At 50.1% G+C, this 24,340-nt stretch overlaps 1 protein-coding gene across 2 annotated transcripts in view; it reads left to right on the top strand.

Annotated features, from left to right (window-relative positions):
• The window catches only part of PIP5K1A (phosphatidylinositol-4-phosphate 5-kinase type 1 alpha), a 171,133-nt gene that overhangs the window by 104,014 nt on the left and 42,779 nt on the right, over nucleotides 1-24,340 (top strand). The window contains exon 12 of one of the 2 annotated variants that reach the window (XM_086947354.1): nucleotides 3,236-3,373. The exons of the other annotated variant lie outside the window; for it this stretch is intronic. Within the exon in view, the coding sequence (XP_086803480.1) occupies nucleotides 3,236-3,373 (138 nt within the window). The remainder of the gene's footprint in view (nucleotides 1-3,235; nucleotides 3,374-24,340) is intronic. 2 annotated transcript variants of the gene reach the window in all.

The following is a 24,340-nucleotide window of genomic DNA, read 5'->3' as shown; positions in this document are numbered from 1 at the left end:
TGCTACACCCAGAGCCGGAGAGCCTCAACCTCTCAGCCTGGCTCCTGAGGACTTGGAGTTCGCACATCTAAAACTACCAGAGAGCACCCTGAGAGTGCTGCGAGAGGCAAGAAGGCCCAGCACACGCAAATGCTATGGGGCAAAATGGCAAAGATTCACTCAATGGTGTCGCAAGAAAAAACTACACAGAAAAATGACAAGGGAATCTTCGGTGCTGAGGTACCTCACGCACCTAATAATGGCTAAACTAAGCTAATCTTCGCGAAGGGTACACCTGGCAGCGATTGTGGCATACACAAGAGGAGAAACCGGGAGAAGCTTCTTCTCATCTCAGGTCGTGAAAAGATTCTTGGAAGGGGCTAAAAGAATCGCTCCACCAAAAAGAATGCCACCACCGGCTTGGAACCTGAATAAAGTTCTGACAGAACTCATGAAAGCACCTTTCGAACCGATCCACAAAGCATCACTGCAAATGCTGACTATGAAAACTGCCTTTCTGGTAGCAATCGCATCGCTACGGAGAGTGAGCGAACTGCAGGCTCTGACACTACATGAACCCTACATTCAGATACATAGTGACAGGGTCGTAATGAGAACGGACCCACACTTCATGCCGAAGGTGGTGTCAAGGTTTCACATGAATCAAAGTATTCAGATCCCTAGCTTCTTCCAAAACCCCACTACAAGCGCTGAGAGAGCACTCCACACTCTAGACGCAAGAAGGGCAGTGATGCACCACATGGAAAGGACACAGGAAGACAAAACAGTTCTTCGTATCCTTTGCAAACAGTTACATGGGTAAACCAGTGACAAAAAACACCATAGCTCGATGGATCACACAGACTATTCAATTCTGCCACAAGCAGGCGGGCCAGGAGCTAACAGGAGGGGCGCAGGCCCACTTAACCAGGAAGAAAGGAGCAACAATTGCCTTTCTGGCCAACACACCGATTCAGGACATATGCCTGGCGGCAACATGGGCTTCAGTGCACACGTTCACTAAGCACTATTGCGTGGATGTTCAAATGAACAAGGAAGCACAGGTAGGACAAAAGGTGCTTCAACATATTTTCAACAACCAACGCTCATCTTCCACCCAGCTGCCACAAAAGTAACAAAACCGCTACAAAATCTATGCACAGCATAGTGAATCCAGAAAGATTCACGCTGCAAAACGAATAGTTTCTTACCTGTCGGTGTAGTTTTGCAGCTTGAAGATCTTTCTGGATTCACTAGCGAACCCACCCGCCTCCGCCAGAAAGATGAGGCTGGATAAGAAGGTGAAAATGCATAGAAAAGGAAAGAAAGTTAAGGCATGCAAGATACGTAAAAAAAAAAAAAAAAAAGGATTAACATACATAGCCATGGATTCACTGCAAGCAGAAAAGACAGAAAAAAGAATCCGAAGATGGCGCCCAAGGGTGGTAGCTTCCGCCGGAAGCATGCCGACGTCACCGAAGGTACACCAGAGGGTGGGATGTAGACTCCCACCTGGGCTACAAAAAAAAAGAGAAAAAAGACTACGATTCCGGACCCAAACACCAGATTGCGGAATATGCACAGCATAGTGAATCCAGAAAGATCTTCAAGCTGCAAAACTACACCGACAGGTAAGAAACTATTCGTTCTACTAGAAGAGAGCATGCTGCGTGACATGTAGTTAATACAAAAGCAAGTCCTGGATCAGAAAAGAAACGTTAGCTAGATTTGGGCATATTTTACGAGTCTCAGAATGCTTTCTGAGATTTAAATGTAATGTTTTTTTAAAGCACATATTCACATTATAGCAAAAACCTAAGTTGTTTCTCAGGGTAGGCCTACCAGTTGAGATTTACCTGGATGGTTGTAGTCTAACTTCATAATTTTAAGCACTTGGCTTCTATGAGAGAGAAGGAACAGACAGAATTAAGCAATTGTGGCTCTAATATGCAAGTGCTTTGTGGCTGTCCATACCATGTATATAACCTTTTGCAGTCATAACACTCATTTTGTACTTGTATGCATGCTTGTATATTTATTGTCTCTTGCCTGGCATGTGTATAATATAAGCATGGGGTACTGTTTGTTCTGTGCTTGACCACTATCGTAAATATTCATGATCTTTTAAAGAAACATTCCAAGACACTCATATTTATTTAGAGCCATTAGGTTTTGCTGTATTCATAACTGCAAAGGCCACTCACTGCTAATCAATTGCCAGTTGAAACAGGGGATATTTAATCGGGTTTATGACTTTGATGTACATTGTCCCCAAAGCATGTAGAAGAGACAGAAGTGCCTCAAATATGTAAATAGGTATTTTTGATTGCTGAAACTGGGATTACGGATGTACCTCTTACTGTTAGTGTTGTATTTGACCAGGAGAACGACAGTGAACCCTATGTAATTAAAACGAAATTAAAATATATGTAAAAGTGCTCATTGGGCTTATTTCAAGTCCACATAGTTTTAAGCAAAGATTCCTTGTTAGTACATGGCATTCAAATCTATAATTTTCTTGTTTTGTCCCAACATGAAATGCCTTTTAATTCAGCGGTCTTTTTCTCTCCTAGATTTGCCTATATTAGCCCTAAGCACCTTAACATTTAAGAGTAGTTTCCTATAATGGAAAAGAAGCGGAGGCTAGCAGACACAGTTGGATTCTCTTTGGCTTTTGTTGTTTGTGTGGCTTATAGTCTGATTAGAGTCTTTCTGCGACCTTACAGCAGTGTAGATGGTTATAGATCACCAAAGTGATGATTACAAAAAAAAGGGTTTTCATCAGTAGGTGGAATGTAGGGTTTCCCAACAAAGGTTATGTAAACATGTTCAGTCACGACATATGGGACTCAGGAACAGGAAGAATGCTGCATGTTTAGCAAGGCTCTTATTCACTTATTTGCTAACCATTTTTTTAGATTTTCCAAAGGCAAAGAAGAATAAAGTGGCTGGCCCCAAATCAACTGTGGTCTAAGACTTACTCCCGCTAAACCCCATAGGCTAACCACTAGAGCGGCTGTCCTGCATGCACTGGATTACTTTATGTAGTATCAGTGGCTGTCTAAGTCGCATGACTACCTCTATCACATAATCCCCTACCTTGGAAGCTCCTTCGGATGCATGGCAGTGAGTGTTGGTTGGTGGAACAGGCTCATCTCATGAAGGGGCATGCCACATTTCACCTTTGTGCAGAAAACACTGAATCCAACTGGAGCATTTTACACTGCCATCTATTTTTTCTTCTTTCTTCATAAAGTCAAACCTTCTCCCTCTAAAAAGAGTCGGACACTCCCGTGTGGTTCTCGGCGAGCAACTCAGACAGGGATTCCCAGCCAGCTGCCATTAAGTGGAGAAGCCAAGCTTCAAGTAGCCACAGACACAGACGTGGACCAAGGTCAGTGTTGGGGAGGGGCTACAGCTGCAAGCAGACACTCAAACAAGGACAAATGCAGATACATAGTGGTTGACCCCTTGTGTATCCTCAGAGTGATTGATCTGTCACTCTATAGAGCAGCTCAATCGTAGCCCCATAGATGTAGTAAGAGAAAAAGCCACAAAATCGCAACTACTCTTGACCTACAGCATCTATGGAGTTTTTGCGCTTGCAACTATAAAACCTATTTCGAAAGCCCTGCATTTTTTTTAAATTTTGCAAACGAGCTATAGTTTCTTTTTTATTATTATTATTATGTCCATCTGGCCACAATTTTAATGGTCTGAAATAAAACAAAAAGCAACTGGTGCTGTATCACCTGAATACTGCACCAGCATCCCCGTGGCCCTCATGACCGGGCATTGCATCATGTGAGAATTTGTTAGACATCACGCACAAGAAGGACCAGGATATATATATATATATGTGTGTGTATATATATATATATATGTGTGTGTGTGTGTGTATGTATGTATATGTATATGTGTATATATATAAACCATACACCATAAGAGCACAACACTCGTGCAAAACCGAATTTGCGGTGTATGTGCTGACATGTGTCTGTGGCAAGAGATATGTAGGTTCCACCATCCACCCAGCACATGTCAGAATATTGCAGCACTTGAGGGCAATAGTGAACAAAGACCCTACTTACCCGGTAGCAAGGCACATCAACCAGCTACATGAAGGTAATGCCCAGAATCTCACTTACTATGTCATTGATAGTGTACCTAAAAATGCGAGAGGAGGCAACCGTATTCTAGCCCTACGCCGACTGGAGTCCAGATATATAATCCTTCTGAACTCCAAAATCCCGTTCGGATTGAACGCGGATGAAGCCCTGAACGTACACTTATGAATCAGTATGTACTCTTCCCATCCCTCTAAACCCATTCTTTAACATCTGCTGTTCTACTACTACTTAGAACTGTTTTTAAACCACAAGCACAGCAACAAAGTCACCTTCCACGTAACTAATCACAAGTAGCCCTAGTTATCACTTTTAATTTATGAACCTTTTATTACCCCACTAATCACACTAAAACAAGTCACAAGCCATTACTCCACTTGGAGAAGAGAGAAAGCCAACTTGTTAAGTACTGCATTAATGAGCTGCGCCGGCATGTATATGTTTAACATGAATAACATATAGCACTTGACTTAGCTGACGCTATAGTTGGGAAATGAATATTTGTAATTGACAGAGTAATTACTGCTGTACATATATATCATCAAACGTATAATACCTTAAGTATGGCACATGCACTAGGGAGCAGCTTAACCTACCTGGGTCTGTACTCCTCATATTGGTCCTACAAGCATGTCCATCCACGGGTGGTCACGGAGGGATAATTCCAGCATCACCATCACTAATCGCTAGCGCAACCATCAGTTACCACTAAAACTAATGGCAAACTTATGGCAGACAGTGCACGTGTGCATAAGATTTGTAATAAGTGTGGACGCACGTTTATTTAATTTACTTTATTTCATTTATTTATTTTATGAAATGTAATTTAAAGTGTTCTCAAATTCATGAATTATACAAGTGTGAAGTTAACACATGTAACAATGAATATAAGGGACCTTTTAGTAATGTGGTTCAATTGAGCGTTACCAAGTTGCATAAACATAGGTGAAAGACTGACATGATGTTTCACATGCAAGTCATGAAACTTTTCTATGTCCACACATGAGGGTTAAACATGTAACCATACCAACCCTGGGCCAATGAAAACGTGTAACACATCAAACGCCTCAGCAACCATGTAACATTCATGTATATTTAAAGTGTAACATAATGACAATGCAGATGTAGTGAGCAAGGCGGGGCAAGCCGCCGAAACGCGTCTATGCAGCAAATGAGCCATTAAAAATCGTTTGGATTTTGATTCACGGAGTCAGCGCCTTATTTTGATGGAAAGTTTGGTTTGGTGTCGATATATATATATATATATATATATATATATATATATATATATTTTTTTTTTTTGCACTTTCTATCAATACAACATAATATTTCTGAAGCCTAATTGCTCCAAAATTGTTCACTTATGGGTAGCTAAACCACAGTCTTTAGTGGCACAACATTTTGAAGCAATTCGGCCAAATCCCAATTTTTTACATGATATTTAGGCTGTCTCTTGCTTCAACCAGCAGGGAACTGGTGCCTTCTCATTATTGACGGTGGGTGAGCACCAGTGTTTTATGTATTTGCTAAGGGTTTGGGAGAGTATTTTATTCTACATTCCTCAACAACTCAGTTTTTCTCATTTCCTTATTTCACTGTAGAGTTACTTGTTGTACAATTTGTCAGAACTTCTAATGACTTTTCAACGAAATCTCTGAAGAACATCAAAAATGTAGAAAACACTATTAATTTGGATTAGAAATGCATCAAGGAGTTATTTTTTAATGGATAAAATATTGCCTAACACCTAAAGATGGACTCAAACACGCTTAAATATAATCATTTGCATTTTTGTTCTGGATGGATACACGCACACGCACGCACACACACACACACACACACACACACACACATCTTTATAATAATTAAACTTTTTGTTCTGTAATTTAAAATTGCTAACATTGGGCCAGTATATTGTCTCATCACCCATCTCACTCTCCCCGGTTAGCCCTCACTTATTAATGAATTTGCAAGGACCTAATGAATGGACCGAATGAGCCTGCTTACCACCTCTTGCTCAAACTTTCAGGATATACATTTAGTTTTGATCCTAATTGCCTTTGTTTTCTGTCAAGTCAATTTTTGTCACCAGTCCGTTCTCAGTTGGGATTTCATTTCAACTAAACCGGAGGCCTTCTGTATGAAAGGGACGATAGTCACACTTTGGGTATTGGCTTGCTTGTACCAGGTGTGGCTGTAGATACACGTACTCTGCATATACCTGCCATCTAGTGTTGGGCTCGGGTGTTGCAATTTGGTTTTTTTCGTAGAAGTTTCTTGAGTCTTGACTTATTCTGTGACTCCTCCCTTAGAAGGGAATGACAGTGAGCTCCTGCTCCTTTTTAGATTTTTTTTCTCCACCATTGCTATGCTGCATACAGTCAAGACTCCCGGACTAGATACGTTCAACATTAGTATTTCGGGTGCCCACAATAAGAACTTCGACCCTCCCACCACCCCAATGGCTGAGAGAAGCATTTCATCTGCACCGGCTTTCGATTTTCTTTGTGGTTGACACCTAAAGGAAATCTCAGAACCAGACCAGGACACTTGAACACAGAGCCCCTCTACTGTCGTAGGCTCCATCTTGACGCATTCCTTCAACTCAAGAGAATGAGAGCTGCAAAGGGTGTTGGAACGTACACCCTTTAAAAAGTGGCCTCGTGTGATGCAAAATACCCCCGGACGGATTCGCATAGAGGTTGTGATCTGTGCTTTTCTACAGGTCCCAAGGACACAGTGTACTTTCTGCTTAGTGTTTCGCTGTGAAAAAGATCCTTCGGCAGTGTAGAGATTGACTTCTAGCGTACATGATGATGCAGTACCAATCCATAGACAGCCTGACATCTTTGGTGATACAAAAGGGGGTGGAGATGGACGGAGCATCTGAATCAATCAAACACTCACACCCAGTCAAAAGATCTGGGTTTAATCCATCACCGTTCTTTAGCCCACTCTGCCACCCCAGTTCAAACATGGCTATATGCAAATCAGTCTGACCCTGTGCCTCATGGGAACAGTCCAGCCCGAACTGCCAAGCCATGTCTTCCCTGGACCGGAAACCAGCTTCCGAGGACCGGTTTCTGGCATTCCAGCTGTCTTCAGCCCGGCTTGCTTGAATCCAGTGGCAAAGTGAGCAAGGGACTCACGTCCGAGCATACCCTGCCACACTTATGGCGGCCAAAAGCGATACAAATTTTCCTGCATTCTGTCCATCAATTGTTGTTTTTGCATTTGACATCTTTGGTGAGGCTGATTCCCCTAGTTGACGAGGAAGAATCACAAGAGGGTGTCAAATTTAAATGCTTGCATGTGTGCCAGTCTAGCCCAAAGGTAATCCATTCCAAGTCTTCTGGGCCAGAAGAGCTCTATCAGGAAGATGTTCCCTCCATGTCTACCTCCTGGCCTTAAACTATATTGATGCCAAGCATCGGGAGTATGGTTGATCCCTGACAACAGGTACACACCGAGGTGGAGCACCACCCCTCCGGGAGCGAGGCATCCAGTCCACCACATAACTCTTCTGCCTTCAGGGCCTCACCAAGGCAAGGCATTGGACCTGAAGAGGGACTCAACCAACGGCCTCGATCCCCATAGCCTCCTGGCTCCAATAAGACCAAGTAACCATTGAAGACAAAAGACCCGGCAGAACTGCTTTCATACCCCAAAAAGCTGTCTGCTTGAAGCAATCATCGGACCTGAGACCACCCTGCTCTGCAGACTCTCAAAGACCAATCCTCGATAGACTATAGAAGGAGATTGATGAGAAATAGCTGTACATTTTTATTCTTCTCCGCAGGGGGTAAATGTCCTCTTAGAACCTGAATGCTTCAGGCCGATACCAAAAAAGAGGAAGCTGGCTTTTGAGAAGGAGCCTATGCTGTACAGTTCACCTGATGCTCCAGCACAACTCAAGCTTTTCAAGGACACAACCACTAGCTCTCTTCCTCCCATAGCTACCTCCCCACCACCATTTGACTTCAACATCACCCCCCTCATGCTTCACAATCTTTTTCAGAGATAGGAAGCCCCATCCTTGCACCCCGCCTGAGAATTAAGATTCACCCATTTATCCTGTGCCCGCCTACAATCCATGGGAGGATTATGATGTAGATCCACTTGATGATACTGCCTCATACTACAGGGTCATACAGTGCACTGCACTATAGTACAAGGTAGACATGCACCCCATCCACGATCAAGAAGTCTTCCTTGTGGGAACCCTGTTAAAGTCTGAATGCTGCCTGCAATTCCTTCCAGTGTGAAAGGGGATGCCCAACCAACACCGCGACCCCTGCCCCCCACCACCAGACATCTTTAAGGCACTGGTCCGAACCCAGGTAGTTACTAGCAGAGAAGAGAAAATGTAAGCCCTCTCTCTGACACTATGTACTTAAGGGTGATGTTACTCTGGACTCCTTGGTACTGCATCCAGCCCATAAAGAGGCCCTATGAGCAAGCCAAAGGGGATACTTCTCCACTGGGTAAAGTGAGCAAGAAAATGTATGCTGGGAGGAAAAATCTGAAAGAAACACGTTAGTATTAGATTCCTTACCTTAGAATATCCCCAGGCGTCAGTCTGGATCCGGAAACTTTTGCGTAGCAGTACCCCTGTGCGTCGGTAGACGTCGTCTGCAGGCGTCCCCTGCGGCTCCGCGTCCGTCGTCGGCGTCGTGCGCCGTGATGACGTCGCTGGAGTATATAGACGCCGCCTCCGCGCGCTGACGTCAGTTCTTCTTTTTTCCGCGCCAGTAAGCGCAGATCCGAAGAGCAGTACTCCGGTCTTTTGACCAAGTTTTGTTCTATATCTTTTTGGTGCCTGGTAGGATGCCCGGTTTCAAGAATTGTGACGGTTGTGACCACACGATGTCGGTCACGGACCATCACCGACTCTGCCTCCGGTGCCCGGGCCCCGACCACGACGTGGACGCCTGCGTCGATTGCCGGGCTCTGACTAATAAGGCTAGACGGGAGCGGTCCCGCAAGCTACTCGAGCTCCGGGTGTCGGCCCCGCGTCAGGAGTGGTCCCGGTCCGGCCGGAGGTCCAGGGAGCGTTCGAGGGAGCGGTCGCGGAGCCGCGCCAGACGCTCCGGAAGTCGTCACCATTCGTCGGGCTCTTCAGGTAAGAAACACAAGAAGTCGGGGCGTCGTCATCGTACCCCCGACTCCCCCCCCCGACGCTCGCACGACGCGGCCGGGGGTTCGGGTGACCCCAACCCCGCGGCTCCGCGAGAGTCGCCGGCGCGGCCTGCTCCATACCCTCCGGTCCCTGGGCAAGGTGCGACGCCTGAGGAGATTGAGGCGTTCCTCATGGCCATGAGGGCGCTCACTTCTCCGACGGGGCCTACGGCGCCTTCGGGCCCAGTGCTACCGTCTGGGGGCCTTGGCGGTTCGGGTGTTCCTGACTCGACGCCATCGGGTGCTCCGGCCCCAGTGCCGCCGACGGCTCCGGCGCCGCAAGGGCCTTCGGGATTGACGCCGGGTGGTCTGCCGGCCGCTCCGGCGCCTATTCCATCGGGGTTACCCCCGACGCCGTCCCCGCGCGGCGCCGGTTCTCCTGTGCCGGCTCCGGCCGGGGCTCCGGCGCTGGCTCCGGGCGGCGGTGTCCCCATACCCTCCCCGAATCCGGATGCTGAGTCGAACCGACGTCGCTCGATGCCGGGCTCGACGCCGATGGGGCCTGTGAACCCCGAGGAGCCGGTCTACATTGTTGACTCCGAATATGGAGATGATGAAGAATACGGGGAAGGTTGGGAGGGGTCTGAGGACCTTCTGTCACGTGAGTGCCAGTATGACGTGGACTGGACAGGTGATTTGGGGATGCCAGTGGTCTGGACGACTCTCCTAACCCTGGCTTTGTCTCTCCTCCTTCCGTGGCATCGGAGGAGGGAGCTGCTTATTCAGTGGTGTTGATGAGGGCTGCCAAGGCCTCACACCTTGAGCTCCCCGTCGCGGCCGTGAGGCCTAACATCCTCACTGAGGTCTTCAAACCGCAGTCATGCCCACAGGAGCCACTGCTGCCGTTTAACGAAGCCTTGTCAGACGTTCTGTTGGGCACGTGGTCAAGGCCCTCTTCAGGTTCGCCTGTTGATCGGAACGTGGCCAGACGCCACCGTCCTTGTCCGGACGACCCCAAGTTCCTGTCCACCCATCCCACCCCTGAGAGTCTGGTGATCCAGAATGCCCCTTGGAGGTGTGGGCGAAGCTCGGCAAGGCTGTGGCTGAGGGCCGAGATGCAGCAAAATATTCCATACGGTGTGGTCTTGATACGACCGACTCGCTGGGCAGAGCGATGTCCACGACGGTGGCGATTCGTCGCCACGCCTGGCTGAGATCCGCCAACTTTTCGGCAGATGTCCAGAATGCCTTGATGGACATGCCGTTTGATGGCTGACGCCTGTTTGGTGACAAGGCGGACCACGCGCTGGAACGCTTCAAGGACTCCAGGGTCACGGCCAAGTCCTTAGGTCTCTCGACCCAGCGCCAGCAAACTGGTTCGTTTCGCTCCTTTCGTGGCCAAGGAAGGGGCGTCCCCACACGTGCTGCCAGCCCCGCGCCGCAACAATCTTTTCAACGCGGTGGCGGCCGTGGAAACCGCCGTGGAGGCGGTCGGGGTCAACGGCGGGGTCAGGCCACACCTCCCCCCGCAGCATCTGCCTCCAAATCCTCCTAGTCCGTGCTTTCAGGCCCATGTGACGCCAGTGGGTGGCAGGGTTCGCCATCAACACGCCCGCTGGCGCACAATCACATCGGACAGGTGGGTGCTGCAACTCGTCCGAAGGGGCTACTCCCTCCCCTTCGAGACCACTCCTCCAGCCATGCCACCGCAGAACCACCGTGTGTCGGGGGACCACTTGACACTTCTGCAGGAGGAAGTTACGGCCCTCTTGGCCAAGGGGGCCATCGAGCGCGTTCCTGGGCCAGAAGTAGGGCGTGGTTGCTATTCCCACTACTTTCTGGTGCCCAAGAAGGACAAAGGGGGCCTACGTCCTATCTTGGATCTACGGAACGTCAACGGCTTCCTCCGGAAGGAGAAGTTCAAGATGTTGACATTGGCTCAGGTCTTGGCTGCTCTAGACCCGCAAGACTGGATGGTAGCGTTGGACTTGCAGGATGCGTATTTTCACATCCCAGTCCTGCCGGCCCACCGGCGTTACCTGCGGTTCACGGTAGGCCAGGAGCACTTTCAGTTTATCGTGCTCCCCTTCGGCCTTACCAGCGCCCCACGGGTGTTCACAAAGGTGATGGCGGTGGTCGCAGCCCATCTGCGCAGGTTGGGGGTTTCAGTCTTCCCCTACCTAGACGACTGGTTGTTGAAGGCGGGCTCGCCCCAGACAGTCGTCCACCACCTTCAGATGACGGCAGACCTCTTGCACGACCTGGGGTTCTCCATCAATGTGCCGAAATCACACCTGTGTCCCTCTCAAAAGCTCCTTTTCATCAGAGCGGTTCTGGACTCGGCGCAGTTTCGGGTTTATCCTCCGGAACGGCGGGTCCGGGATATACAGGCTTTGATTCCCATCTTTCAGCCGCTATCCCGGGTTTCGGTCAGGTTGACGCTGCGGCTGCTGGGGCTGATGGCTTCCTGCATCCTTCTGGTGCATCACGCCCGGTGGCGGATGCGGGCTCTGCAGTGGGACCTGAAGTTTCAGTGGGCCCAGCATCAGGGCAACTTGTCCGACCACGTCTTGATCTCGGAGGGCACTGCAAGTCAACTGCAGTGGTGGCTTACGGACCGCGATTGGGTCAGAGGCAGATCCCTCTCCCTTCCCCAACCGGAGCACGTTGTCGTGACGGACGCGTCCCTCCAGGGCTGGGGAGGCCACTTGGGAGAGGCGGAGATCAGAGGCATCTGGTCTCCGGCGGAGTCCCGGCTCCATATCAACCTGTTGGAGCTACGGGTGATTCGTCTAGCACTGAAGGCATTCCTCCCCTTTGTCAACGGGAGTGTAGTGCAGGTGTTCACAGACAACACCACCATGTGGTACTGCAACAAACAGGGCGGGGTGGGGTCGTGGACCCTTTGCCAGGAGTCTCTGCGCCTCTGGCAGTGGCTGGAACGTCAGGGCGTGACTTTGACGGTTCAACACCTGGCAGGTTCTCTGAACGCCAGGGCGGACGAACTCAGCCGTCGGTGCTCGATGGATCACGAATGGCGTCTGAACTCGGACGTGGCGCAAGGCCTCTTTCTGCAATGGGGAGAGCCTTGGTTAGATCTATTCGCCACAGAAGAGAACGCGCAATGTCATCAGTTCTGCGCGTTGGAGTTTCCAAGACGGCACTCGCACGGCGACGCCTTTCGGCGCGAGTGGAGTTGCGGTCTGTTATACGCCTTTCCGCCTATACCACTTCTGCCCAGAGTGCTGAAGAAGATCAGGCGCGACCGGGCCCAAGTTATCCTTGTGGCTCCGGACTGGACTCGAAGGTACTGGTATCCTGAGCTACTCAGCATGTCAGTCGGTCCCCCGATCCGCCTGCCCCTTCAGGAGGACCTTCTGTCGCAGCAGCAGGGGACGGTCCTCCACCCGAACCTGTCCAGTCTCCACCTCCATGCTTGGAGATTGAGCGGCGGCAGTTGAGGCCATTTGACTTGCCTCCTGAAGTCTGTGATGTAATTCTGGCAGCCAGGCGTCCCTCCACAAAGTCTGTATACGCCTGTCGGTGGAACAGATTTGTGGCATGGTGCACAGCAAAGGCTGTGGATCCTCTTTCTGCCCCTCTTTCCGAGGTTCTTCTGTTTCTTCTCTCTCTTGCCCAGCAGGGCTCTGGTCTGGGCACTATCAAGGGCTACCTTTCGGCCCTTTCAGCCTTTCTAAGGCTTCCTGATCAGCCTTCTTTGTTCAAGTCCCCAATTGTAACGAGATTCTTGAAGGGCATCACACACATGTATCCACCTGTTCCGTTTGTGATGCCTCAGTGGGACTTGAACCTGGTTCTAACCTTTTTGATGTGTGCTCCCTTTGAGCCCCTTCATTCTTGTCCTCTCCGTCTCCTGACTTTAAAGACTGCTTTCCTGGTTGCCATCACCTCTGCCAGGAGAGTGAGTGAGCTCCAGGCTCTTTCTGTCCAACCTCCTTTCCTGTCCATTCATCCTGACAAGGTGGTTCTAAGGACTAGACCTTCTTTCCTGCCCAAAGTAGTTTCTGCTTTTCACATCGGGCAGTCCATCACCCTCCCCTCCTTCTTCCCGCCTCCGCATCCTTCAAAGGATGAAGAGCGGCTCCATCGTCTGGACCCAAAACGTGCGCTTTCATTTTATATGGATCGCACACGCCAGTTCCGGGTGGATGACCAACTGTTTGTTGGCTACGTGGGTGCGAAGAAGGGACGGGCGGTACATAAACGGACCATCTCTTGGTGGGTCGTTCTGTGCATCAAAGCGTGCTACTCTTTGGCTCGGAAGGAGCCGCCTGTTGGGCTGAGGGCCCATTCCACTCGGGCCACGGTGGCTACTACTGCCCTGGGCCGGGGAGTCCCCTTGCAGGACATTTGCCAGGCGGCTACGTGGGCCTCGCTGCACACCTTTGCGAGGCACTACTGCCTGGACAGTCAAGTCCGGAGGGATGTCTTCTTTGGCCGTTCTGTCCTCCAGGACTTTCTGGTGTAGGAATGTATTGGTTCGCAGACCCACCACCGGGGTTGGTATTGCTGGGGTATCTATTCTAAGGTAAGGAATCTAATACTAACGTGTTTCTTTCAGATGAACAAGTTACTTACCTTCGGTAACGATATATCTGTAAGAAACATTAGTTAGTATTAGATTCCTTACCGGACCCACCCATCCTCCCCGTTCTGCGAACTGATACCTAGGGTTAAGGACATCCCTTTCAGGGCCCTAGTTTCAAATGGCACCAGTGTTGGTTCTCACATGGCTCTGCGTGTTCTGGCGCGGAAAAGCTGTGTACAAAGAACTGACGTCAGCGCGCGGAGGCGGCGTCTATATACTCCAGCGACGTTATCACGACGCCGACGACGGACGCGGAGCCGCAGGGGACGCCTGTAGACGACGCCTACCGACGCGCAGGGGTACTGCTACGCAAAAGTTTCCGGATCCAGACTGACGCCTGGGGATATTCTAAGGTAAGGAATCTAATACTAACTAATGTTTCTTACAGATATATCGTTACCGAAGGTAAGTAACTTGTTCGTTAGTGCTCTTATGATAACCTATGGCAATGTTGGAGAAGATTAAGAGTCTGCAACGTGACCGCACCGAACAATTGAGCCAAGGGGAAAAGAAAAACGTATAGGAGTGTGGGCGTGGGCTAAGGTAATCTCCAGCAACTCGTGCAGTGTGCCTAGAATGGTGCTGATGAAGCAGTGAGGGAGGTAAACACCTTGGTGATCCTATAGAGACATTTGCGGCTCCCTGTCTCTAGCTTCAAGCCAGAGGTGCAACAGCACCTGTTTGGACTAAGTTTTCAAAGAGTCCACAAATCGACAAATGCTGGGAAACATAAAAAAATACTGATACAGCCAAAAGCATGGTGGTCCTACATACGCTATTTACCGGGGTGTTGTAAGCAAGAGCAATTTCATGACATAGAAGGACATATTGGAAGGCCCAATCGATAGGTGGGCGGAGTTAACAGTCTTCGGAAACTAAAAAACACATTCCTATCTGGAACTAATTAGTAACGGCCGTAGACCCTACTGAGCATGTCTGGACATGCTGGAAACGGGGGATGCTAAACATAGCCTGTTGCCGGGCAGACTTCAGGCGCAGTTAACAAGAAGGTAGGACAAAGCACATGATGAGCACATGGCGATGTATGGCATGCAAAATGGCTGCTACAAATACAAAATGGAGTCGGTACATTTGCTACGATAATGGTCAAACACAGCATGTCTTCTGCTAATGCTTAACTCAATCGCCGTTGATTTACAATAAGGGATTCCATTAGTCGGCAACTGTACAAGGATGCATCAAGGGCCACTTCCTCAAAACATTCCCAATCCTATAAATGTCTGCAACAATCTTATTATGCCTGGGCAACATTTTTATTATGCCGGAGGTGTAATTTCGGTCATTTTGTTTGCTTTGATGCAAAATTAAATGATTACGCCAATTCACGTATTTGAGTAATTTGGCACAAAAATCCTATGATAGAAGTGCCGGAACAACAAACCTCTGGTGCATTTAGCTCTGTGTTCCTGGTGAAAAAAGCACCTTTGCGTCCAAAATGGACTCCAGGATGCATTTTGCCCTAAGAAACTAGCTCTAAATGTTTGGTCACACTCCCTGCTTAATTCTGTGTAATCTCAAGTAATTTTGTTACAGCAAAATACACAAGTTAATCCAACCTGCAAGTAGTGGAGATACCCATGTGGCTCTTACAGGGGCAGTTCTACAGAGGCAAAGGTAGAGACACTCCCACTAAAGGAGCCTCATATAAATATTGCCCTGCCATGCATCCACAAATCACATTACATTTGTTGGGGGAAGACTACAGTTGTTTCTTCCCCGATGGAAACAAATAGTCCAGTCATTTATTTATTTATTTATTCAGAGTTTTATATAGCGCGAACAAGATCTTTACAGATATCAGAGCGCTTCACAGAAACAGGGGTGGGGATAGCATGAAGGTGACGCAACATAATATTGGGTGCAATATAAAATTCTGTAGTAGGGGATCTCTGTGTATAGTCATAATCTAGTGAATAGTCCCGCCCATGTGCGTGGACCCCGGCAATCAAAAATAATCTCTTAAGTTGTCAAAATCATGCAGAAACTGCAAAGACACTTAAGAGAGAATTTAAAGACAAATAATGCAGCCTATATCCACAGGCTACACTGTCCAGTACTTCAACTAGAAATTCCACCAAAAATCACCACACACAACCCAGCCTGCCAGTTTCTACCATAGAGAAATCTGCCTCCCCCAGTCCCAGACTCAGGAATGATAGAGAGGAAGGTAGGGACAGACAAGCCCCATAGGCTGCCATTATGTGGCTTAAATAGGATACTGTGCCTTTAAGAGAACTTTCCAGACTTCTCCCAGTATCCCAGAATGCATAGCAGGTCCAACTTACTTTCAGTTCTTTTTTCCGGCTCCTGCTTACAGGACCCTGGCATTGAGCTCTCCCTTTTCAAGGGTTTATTGAATTCGTTTTTGCACTTTTTGACTTTTAAAAGTGCTGTGATACTGCTTGGTGTTCTCTTCTCACCCTTGTGCTGTTTTTTAGGCGTTTTGGGGCTCCGAAATGCCTGGCCTTTTTGTTAAGTGCCCAGCATGTGAGAGGAAGGCGGCCAAAAGCGACCCCCATGATGTCTGCATCGTGTGCCTTCCAGAAGATCATGGCCCTGAGGAGTGTGTGATCTGCCAGCAACTCTCTGCTAGGACACTCAGGGACAGATTGAAGATCAGGCTGGCTGGCCTGGAGGATAGGCGCCAACGTGCTGCAGGTGGGTCTGGGCAGCCTGGGAGGGATCCCTCTGCCTCTGCTGAGGCCCCTGGGGGGCTCCCCGGGGGCAGGAAGTCCAGCCAACGATCCCATTCTCCGTCGACGTCGAAGGCTTCGGCGGCGTCGAGAGGGATGACGACGGCGTGCTCCCCGTCTCCCCGGGGCTCCGGGTCGAGACGGCGCGACGACTCGACGGCGAAGGAGAAGCCGACGTCGAAGCCGCCGTCGACGTCATCGTCTTCGTCGACGTCGAGGTCTTCATACCGACGCCGAAGCGGGAACATCAAGACGACGACGGCGATCGACGCCGAGGGCGGACCGCCCGACGTCGAGAGGACGGCGTGAGAGGTCGCGCAAGAGGGGATCGACGTCGAGGAGTCGACGTTCGACGCCGAGGATGAGAGGGTCGACGTCGAGGGGACGGCGTTCGACGCCGGAGTCCAGGAAGCGCCGTTCGACGCCGGAAAAGCGTCGTTCTGCGACCAGCAGACAGCGGTCAGCGTCGAGGAGTAGGTCTCCCTCTCCCAAACGACGCAGAGGGGGCTCTAGCCCCAGGAGTCACGCCACTTCCAGTGGACACGAGGAAGAGGTCGCCTGCGGATGGGGATGGATCTCCGCACCCGTCCCCTAAGGGTTCACCGGGCTCGGTGTACTCGGAAGTGTACACTCCATCTCGACCCGGGACTCCTCCTCCTCCACCCGTACCGAAGGAGGACCCTCCGCCCCTGCCACCACTTCCTACGGAGGATCCTGCTCCACCTCCGGTCCCACCGCATGGGCCCGCCCCACGGCCGGTGGTGCCTCCGCCGAGGTCCGCTTCACTGCCGTCACTGCCTGTTCCTCCCAAGGGGACCCCGAAACCGAAGCCCCGGGAGGATCCGAAGAGTCCCCGTGAGAAGCCACGGAAGACCCCTCCTCGCTAACCGAAGGAGCGCCCTAGAGCTGGCAGGTCTCGTTCTCGCTCTAGGCGCAGATCTTCCACGAGGTCGAGACACCGCCATAGGAGGCGCGAATCTCGCTCACGCACAAGATCGTCTGGGACCAGGGACTATTCGCCTACGCTGTCGGGGTCGCCGGACACCAGGGTGTCCCCGATAGATGACCTGGTTGCCTTTCAGGACGTCCTGTTGAGGGGCGCGGCGAAGCTAGGCATTACACTGACAGTGCCTACTCCGAAGACGTCCGTCATTTTCGAGACTCTACATCAGAGGCACATGTCTCGTCCCCTCCTGCCCTTGGTGCCGGGCTTGGAAGAACCGGCAATGGCGCTGTTTCTCACCCCGGCTGTGACGAGAGCGGCCCCGTCCAGACTACTGAAGAAATACCGGGCTCCCGACTCTGATCCGGCCTTCTTGAAAGCGGAGCCTCCGCCTGACTCCGTCATCGTCACGGCGGCCCGCAAGCAGCACTCCACAACCCCGACCTCCACGGTTCCCCCGGACAAGGAGTCTAGGTGGATGGACTCGGCGGGGCGAAAGATCTGTGGGACTTCCGCGACATCCATGAAAGCGGCGAGTGCCACGGCTCTGTTGGGGCGTTACGACCGCGCCCTCTGGGACTCCCTCGAGCGCTTTGCGGAGCACCTACCTCGGGAGCAGCGTGAAGACTTCATGGAGGTCCTGAGTGAGGGGATGCTGGTGGCCAACCAGATAATCAGCGCGGCTGCGGACTCTTCACTGTTGGCTGCTCATGGGTTCTGCCACGGGATCAACCAACGGCGCCACGCCTGGCTCCGGCTGACGTCCCTGAAACCGGACGTGCAGCAGAGGGTGGCCAATCTGCCGTTTTCCGGGGAGACCCTCTTCGGGAAACACGCAGATGATGAAATGGCCCGCATGAAGGCGGAGGCCGAAACGCTGACGGCTGTGGGCCTGGAAAAGCCCAAGGAAACCAAGAAGCAGTACCGCCCTTTCCAACGGCGGTTCGGAGGACAAGGCCGAGGACGGGGACAGGCTTCGGGGCACTCGCAGCAGCCGTTCCGTAAGCCGTTCCAGAAGCGGCAGAAGGGCAGAGGAGGCCAGCAGTCGGCTCCGGCGCCCAAGGGCCAGGCGGGGTCTAGGCCCTAGGAACTTACTTCCCCCGGATCCGTTACCCACTCCGGTAGGGGGAAGCATCCAACTTTTTCTGGCAGAGTGGAGAAAAATTACTCAGGACAAGTGGGTGCTGAATATTGTTTGCAATGGATACAGTCTTCGGTTCACCAGCCCCCCTCCAGCGATTCCCCCGGTCAGCTCGCAGTTCCAGCTGCGCGAGCTTCAGGCGGAAGCGGATATCCTGTTGAGGAAAAGGGCGATAGAAGGCGTACCTCTGTCTCAGAGAGGAAGAGGTCTGTACTCCCGGTTCTTTCTGGTTCGCAAGAAGGACAAGAACGAGTTCAGGCCCATTCTGGATTTGCGACAGGCAAACAAGTGGATTCGCAGAGAAAAGTTCCGCATGCTGTCGTTGCACCAGATCTACCCTCAGTTGCAACAGGGAGACTGGCTTTGCGCTATAGACCTACAGGATGCTTACTTCCATGTGCCCATTGCACACAAACACAGGAAGTTCCTGCGGTTCCAAGTCGGCACCAATCACTATCAATACACAGTACTCCCATTCGGACTGAAGTCTGCGCCAAGGACATTCTCGAAGTGCATGGCGGTGGTAGCGGCACACCTGAGGAAGAACAAGGTGTTCGTCTACCCGTACTTGGACGATTGGCTGATCAAGGCATCCTCCTTCTCGGAAGCGCGAGCACACTTCCAGAAGACGTGCGTTCTCTTGAACAAGCTGGGGTTGCACATCAACATGGCCAAGTCTGTCCCGACTCCGGTCCAATGCATACAGTACTTGGGAGCCTCCATCAATACGCTGTCAGCAAGCGTGTCTCCTTCGGAAGAGCGACGATTATCACTCCTTCGGAAGGCTCAGGCTCTTATGACGACTCCATCTACAACAGTGAGGACGGTGTCTTCTCTACTGGGATCGATGGCCTCTTGTATCTTCCTGACGCCGCACGCACGGCTGCACATGAGACCGCTGCAGGAGTGCTTGGAGGATCAGTGGGATCAGAGGAAAGGATCTTGGGACGACAAGATTCGCCTGTCGCTGCATGCTCTTCAGTCCCTGAAGTGGTGGTGTTCGGCGGAGAATCTCCTCAGAGGGGTTCCCTTTCACAAGGACATTCCCACGCAGACTGTCGTGACGGATGCGTCTCTTCTGGGATGGGGAGCGCACTCCGGGACTCTACAGATTCAAGGCACGTGGTCACCGATGGAGGCCACGTATCACATCAATTTCCTGGAACTCAGGGCTGTTCACTTGGCGCTGAAGGCCTTTCTTCCGTCCTTCCAGACCAACTCTCTGCTTGTACAGACGGACAATACCACCACGATGTATTACCTCAACAAGCAGGGGGGCTCGAGATCGCGCACTCTGTCGCAGGAGGCGCAAACGATCTGGCACTGGCTCCTAGCCAGAGGACTGACGATAACGGCCACCCATCTACCAGGTGTGCAGAATGTTCAGGCAGACGCACTGAGCAGACTGCTTCAGGAAAACCACGAATGGGTCATAAACGACGAAGTACTAGGAGAAGTCTTCGCAAGGTGGGGTACTCCAGACGTAGATTTGTTCGCCACCGCCGAAAACAGCAAGTGCAGAGACTTCGCCTCCAGGTACTTCCAGCAAGGGACGCTGGGGAATGCGTTATGGATCGACTGGACGAACAGCTTTCTGTACGCCTTTCCTCCCATTCCCCTGATTCCGGCGGTGCTCATCAAGCTAGCCCGGTCCAGGGCTCGGATGATCCTCATCGCCCCGGAGTGGCCCAGGCAGTGGTGGTTCACGGACCTACTTCACCGGTCTCTCCTTCCTCACATCCGGTTGCCGTGCAGGCCGGACCTTCTCACGAAGTTCGGGGGACGGATGTTACACCCCAACCTCTCGTCTTTGAGTTTGGCGGCATGGCTCCTGAGATAGTGCAATATGGCCATCTGAATCTGCCCGACGATTGCATGGACATTCTGAAGGCGTCCAAGAGACCTTCCACTCGGACTTCATACGCTTACAAGTGGAAGAGGTTTTGTATCTGGTGCCAGTCTAAGAACCATGATCCTACGACCTGTAAGGAAGATGTCACCCTTCCTTACCTTTTACATTTGGCGCAGTCTGGCCTTAATGTGCATTCCATTAAGGTTCATCTGGCTGCATTGACTGCCTACAGGAAATGCCCTTCACAGACTTCCTTTTTCCAGATCCCCGTGATCAAAGATTTTCTGGAAGGATTGAAGAAAGTATTCCCTCCTGTCAGGCTTCCCTCGCCTTCATGGGAATTGAATGTGGTGCTGTCCAGATTGATGAAGGAACCTTTTGAACCTATTCATAAGGCTTCGTTGCAGCACCTGTCCTGGAAGGCGGCGTTCCTCGTGGCCATTACATCGGCCCGCAGGGTGAGTGAAATTCAGGCGTTGTGTTGTAATGAACCTTATACTGTATTTCATGCTGCTAAGGTTGTTATGCGTACTCACCCTAAATTTCTTCCCAAGGTTATTTCTGACTTTCATGTCAACCAGACTATAACTTTACCTACGTTCTTTCAGAACCCTTCATCCCCAGCGGAGAGGTCTCTCCATTCTCTGGATGTTAGGAGGGTGTTGAAATTTTATCTGGATAAAACCAAAGATATCCGTAGGTCTGACCAGTTGTTTATCAATTATGGATCGGTCAGGACAGGTCTTGCGACCTCTAAGCAGTCCATCTCTAGGTGGATTGTGTCCTGCATACAATTGTGTTATCAGAAAGCTAATAAGACCTTAGGAGGTAAGCCTAAGGCTCATTCCACCAGGGGCAAAGCTGCCACGACGGCTCTGCTCCGTAAAGTGCCGATTGCTGAAATCTGCAAGGCAGCCACTTGGAAGTCGGTTCATACCTTTGCTGCACATTACTGCCTGGACACTGACGCCAGGGCAGACGCTCAGGTTGGACAGGCTTCGCTGCGGAATTTGTTCGCACAATAGTGGCATTATGTACTTATTATCCACCACCGCTTAGTTGTGGGGATGGGCTTGCCATTCTATTCACTAGATTATGACTATACACAGAGATCCCCTACTACAGAAGGAGTAGTTTCTGTCCTGTAACTCCAGTTCTGTAGTAGGGGTATCTCTGTTATAGTCATAAGCGCCCTCCCTCCTCCCTGGTGGAGAATTCTTCATGTGAACAATGCGGCAGGTCTGGCGTTTTGTACGCCTTCAAAAAGAACTGAAAGTAAGTTGGACCTGCTATGCATTCTGGGATACTGGGAGAAGTCTGGAAAGTTCTCTTAAAGGCACAGTATCTTATTTAAGCCACATAATGGCAGCCTATGGGGCTTGTCTGTCCCTACCTTCCTCTCTATCATTCCTGAGTCTGGGACTGGGGGAGGCAGATTTCTCTATGGTAGAAACTGGCAGGCTGGGTTGTGTGTGGTGATTTTTGGTGGAATTTCTAGTTGAAGTACTGGACAGTGTAGCCTGTGGATATAGGCTGCATTATTTGTCTTTAAATTCTCTCTTAAGTGTCTTTGCAGTTTCTGCATGATTTTGACAACTTAAGAGATTATTTTTGATTGCCGGGGTCCACGCACATGGGCGGGACTATTCACTAGATTATGACTATAACAGAGATACCCCTACTACAGAACTGGAGTTACAGGACAGAAACTACTCCTTCAGTAGCATGATCGGATGGCAGTCATGTTCTAATAAAAGATCAATAAACAATCAAATAAGCGATAATATAAGACGATACTGAGTCTTTCATACAACTACGATAAAAGTCAGGAGAACTAATGCTAAAGGGATTGCTTATGCCAGTATCTAAAGGTTACGGGGAGCAAAGGGGACGGGCATCGAGATTCCGTAGGCTAACGTGAATAGTCTAATAATAGATATTTAGTGAGTAGTATAAAAGGATCGACTATCCATCATGGAATTATGGCAAACAAGAAGAATAAACGAATCTAGATCCTGAATAATAGGACATTATTTGACATTAGACAAACATGTAACCAGTAATACCCAAGCGGTGCGAAGTCTCTGAGCAACAAACATTAAAGTTCAGGTGAACTTAGCCATGAGGATGGCTTTCACCTCTTTCTTAAAGACAGCCGTGGAGGAGATAAGCCTGGTTTCAGGAGGGAGTGCGTTCCAGATCCTCGGTGCCATTCCTGAGAAGGAGCGTTTGTATGTTTTTTCCTTCCGGAATCTGCAAGGTTTCAAGAGTAGATTTTTTGTTCTTCTATTGGATCTCGAACCTCCTGATATAGTCAGCTTTTGAGTGAGGTAGTTAGGTGCCTTGTGGTGTACGGCCGCGTGTGTCATCACAGCAATTTTCAGTTGTATTCTGGCTTCAAAGGGCAGCCATTTCAGAGATTTCAAGTCAGGGGTAATATGAGAGTGTTTTCTTGAGCCCGTAATGAGTCTCGCGGCAGCGTTCAAGGAGGCTCTTAGGGGTGCAGTTGTTGCTAGAGGGAGACCACTGAGGGTCACAATTCCATAGTCTATGCGGGGGATGACGAGGGCTTGTACTGCATTTTGGAAGTCTTTGGCTGGGAGGAAGGGTTTCAGCTTCCTCAATGTGTTGATATGGAAATTGGCTGCTTTCGTTGCTTTGCTAATGTGCTGTTGCATGTTGAGCTTTGCGTCAAGTGTGACACCTAAGGATTTCGCGGACTCCACGATGGTGGGCCGGACATTGAATGCTGTTAGGTGGTTGAGCCAAAGTTGGGTGGTGGTAGATTTCGCAGGGGGTGCTATCAAAAGGAACTCAGTTTTCAAGTATTTAGTTTGAGGTGATTGTCGGCCAACCACGATTGGGTCTTTATAAGAGTGTAGTTCAGGAGTTTGATATCTTCCGGGGATTGTACCTTTAGGTAGAGTTGAGTGTCATCGGCATACATATGGAAGCATACATTGGATGCTTGGAGCAGGGTGGCAAGTGGCTCCATGATGAGGTTGAACAGTGTGGGTGAAAGGGAGGATCCTTGTGGAACGCCTAAGTCTACTGGCACAGGCGAGGACAACACATTGTTGATCTTGAACTTCTGAGACCGGTTATGTAGGAAGGAAGTGAACCACTTGAGAACCGTCCCGGATAAACCCATTCTAGTGTTTAGCAGCTCAAGGAGGTTCTCGTGTTTGACCGTGTCAAAAGCTGAAGAACGGTCGAGAAGGATGAGGAGGCATGAATCATTGCGATCAAGCATTTGGAGGGCGTCATCGATTATGTGAGTCATAGCCGTTTCCGTGCTGTGCTTCGCTCGGAAGCCTGATTGATGAGGGTTGAGGAGATCAAACTTGTCAATGTGTTTTGTTAGTTGAAGTTGCACACATTTTTCCAGCAGTTTGGCCAAGGTGGGGATGTTTGTGATGGGACGGTAATTGTTTAGGTCAGACGGGTCAGCTGTAGGTTTCTTGAGTATGGGCGTGACTTGCCCCACCTTGAGTGAGTCAGGGATGAGACCTTGTTGAAGGGAGCTGTTAATGATTTTAGTCCAGAGTGGGAGGAGCATGGTGGTGAAGTCTTTTACCGCGTTAGCAGGCAGGGGGTCTGTGAGGTGATTAGAGGGCTTTAAGGTAACGAGCAGTCTGCGTATTGCATCTTCAGAGTAGATGTCGAATGAAGCCCACGATGCGCTGTTTTTTGGCTGAAAGTTAGACATTCTGATGTGAACAGTGTGTTGGCTTACGTCATTGAGGAGATCCTTTCTTATGTTGTCGGTCTTTAGCTTGAAGAAGGCGGAAAAGTCTTCACTGTGTGGGATATCGCTTGTTGGGTTGTTTGATTGCAAGGGTTGCGGCTTTGTTTGA

The sequence above is a fragment of the Lissotriton vulgaris genome, chromosome 12, assembly GCF_964263255.1.
Source record: "Lissotriton vulgaris chromosome 12, aLisVul1.2, whole genome shotgun sequence".
Taxonomy (NCBI): Eukaryota; Metazoa; Chordata; class Amphibia; order Caudata; family Salamandridae; genus Lissotriton; species Lissotriton vulgaris.
The sequence above is the reverse complement of the archived record's forward strand: the minus strand, read 5'-3'. Positions and strand labels throughout refer to the sequence as shown.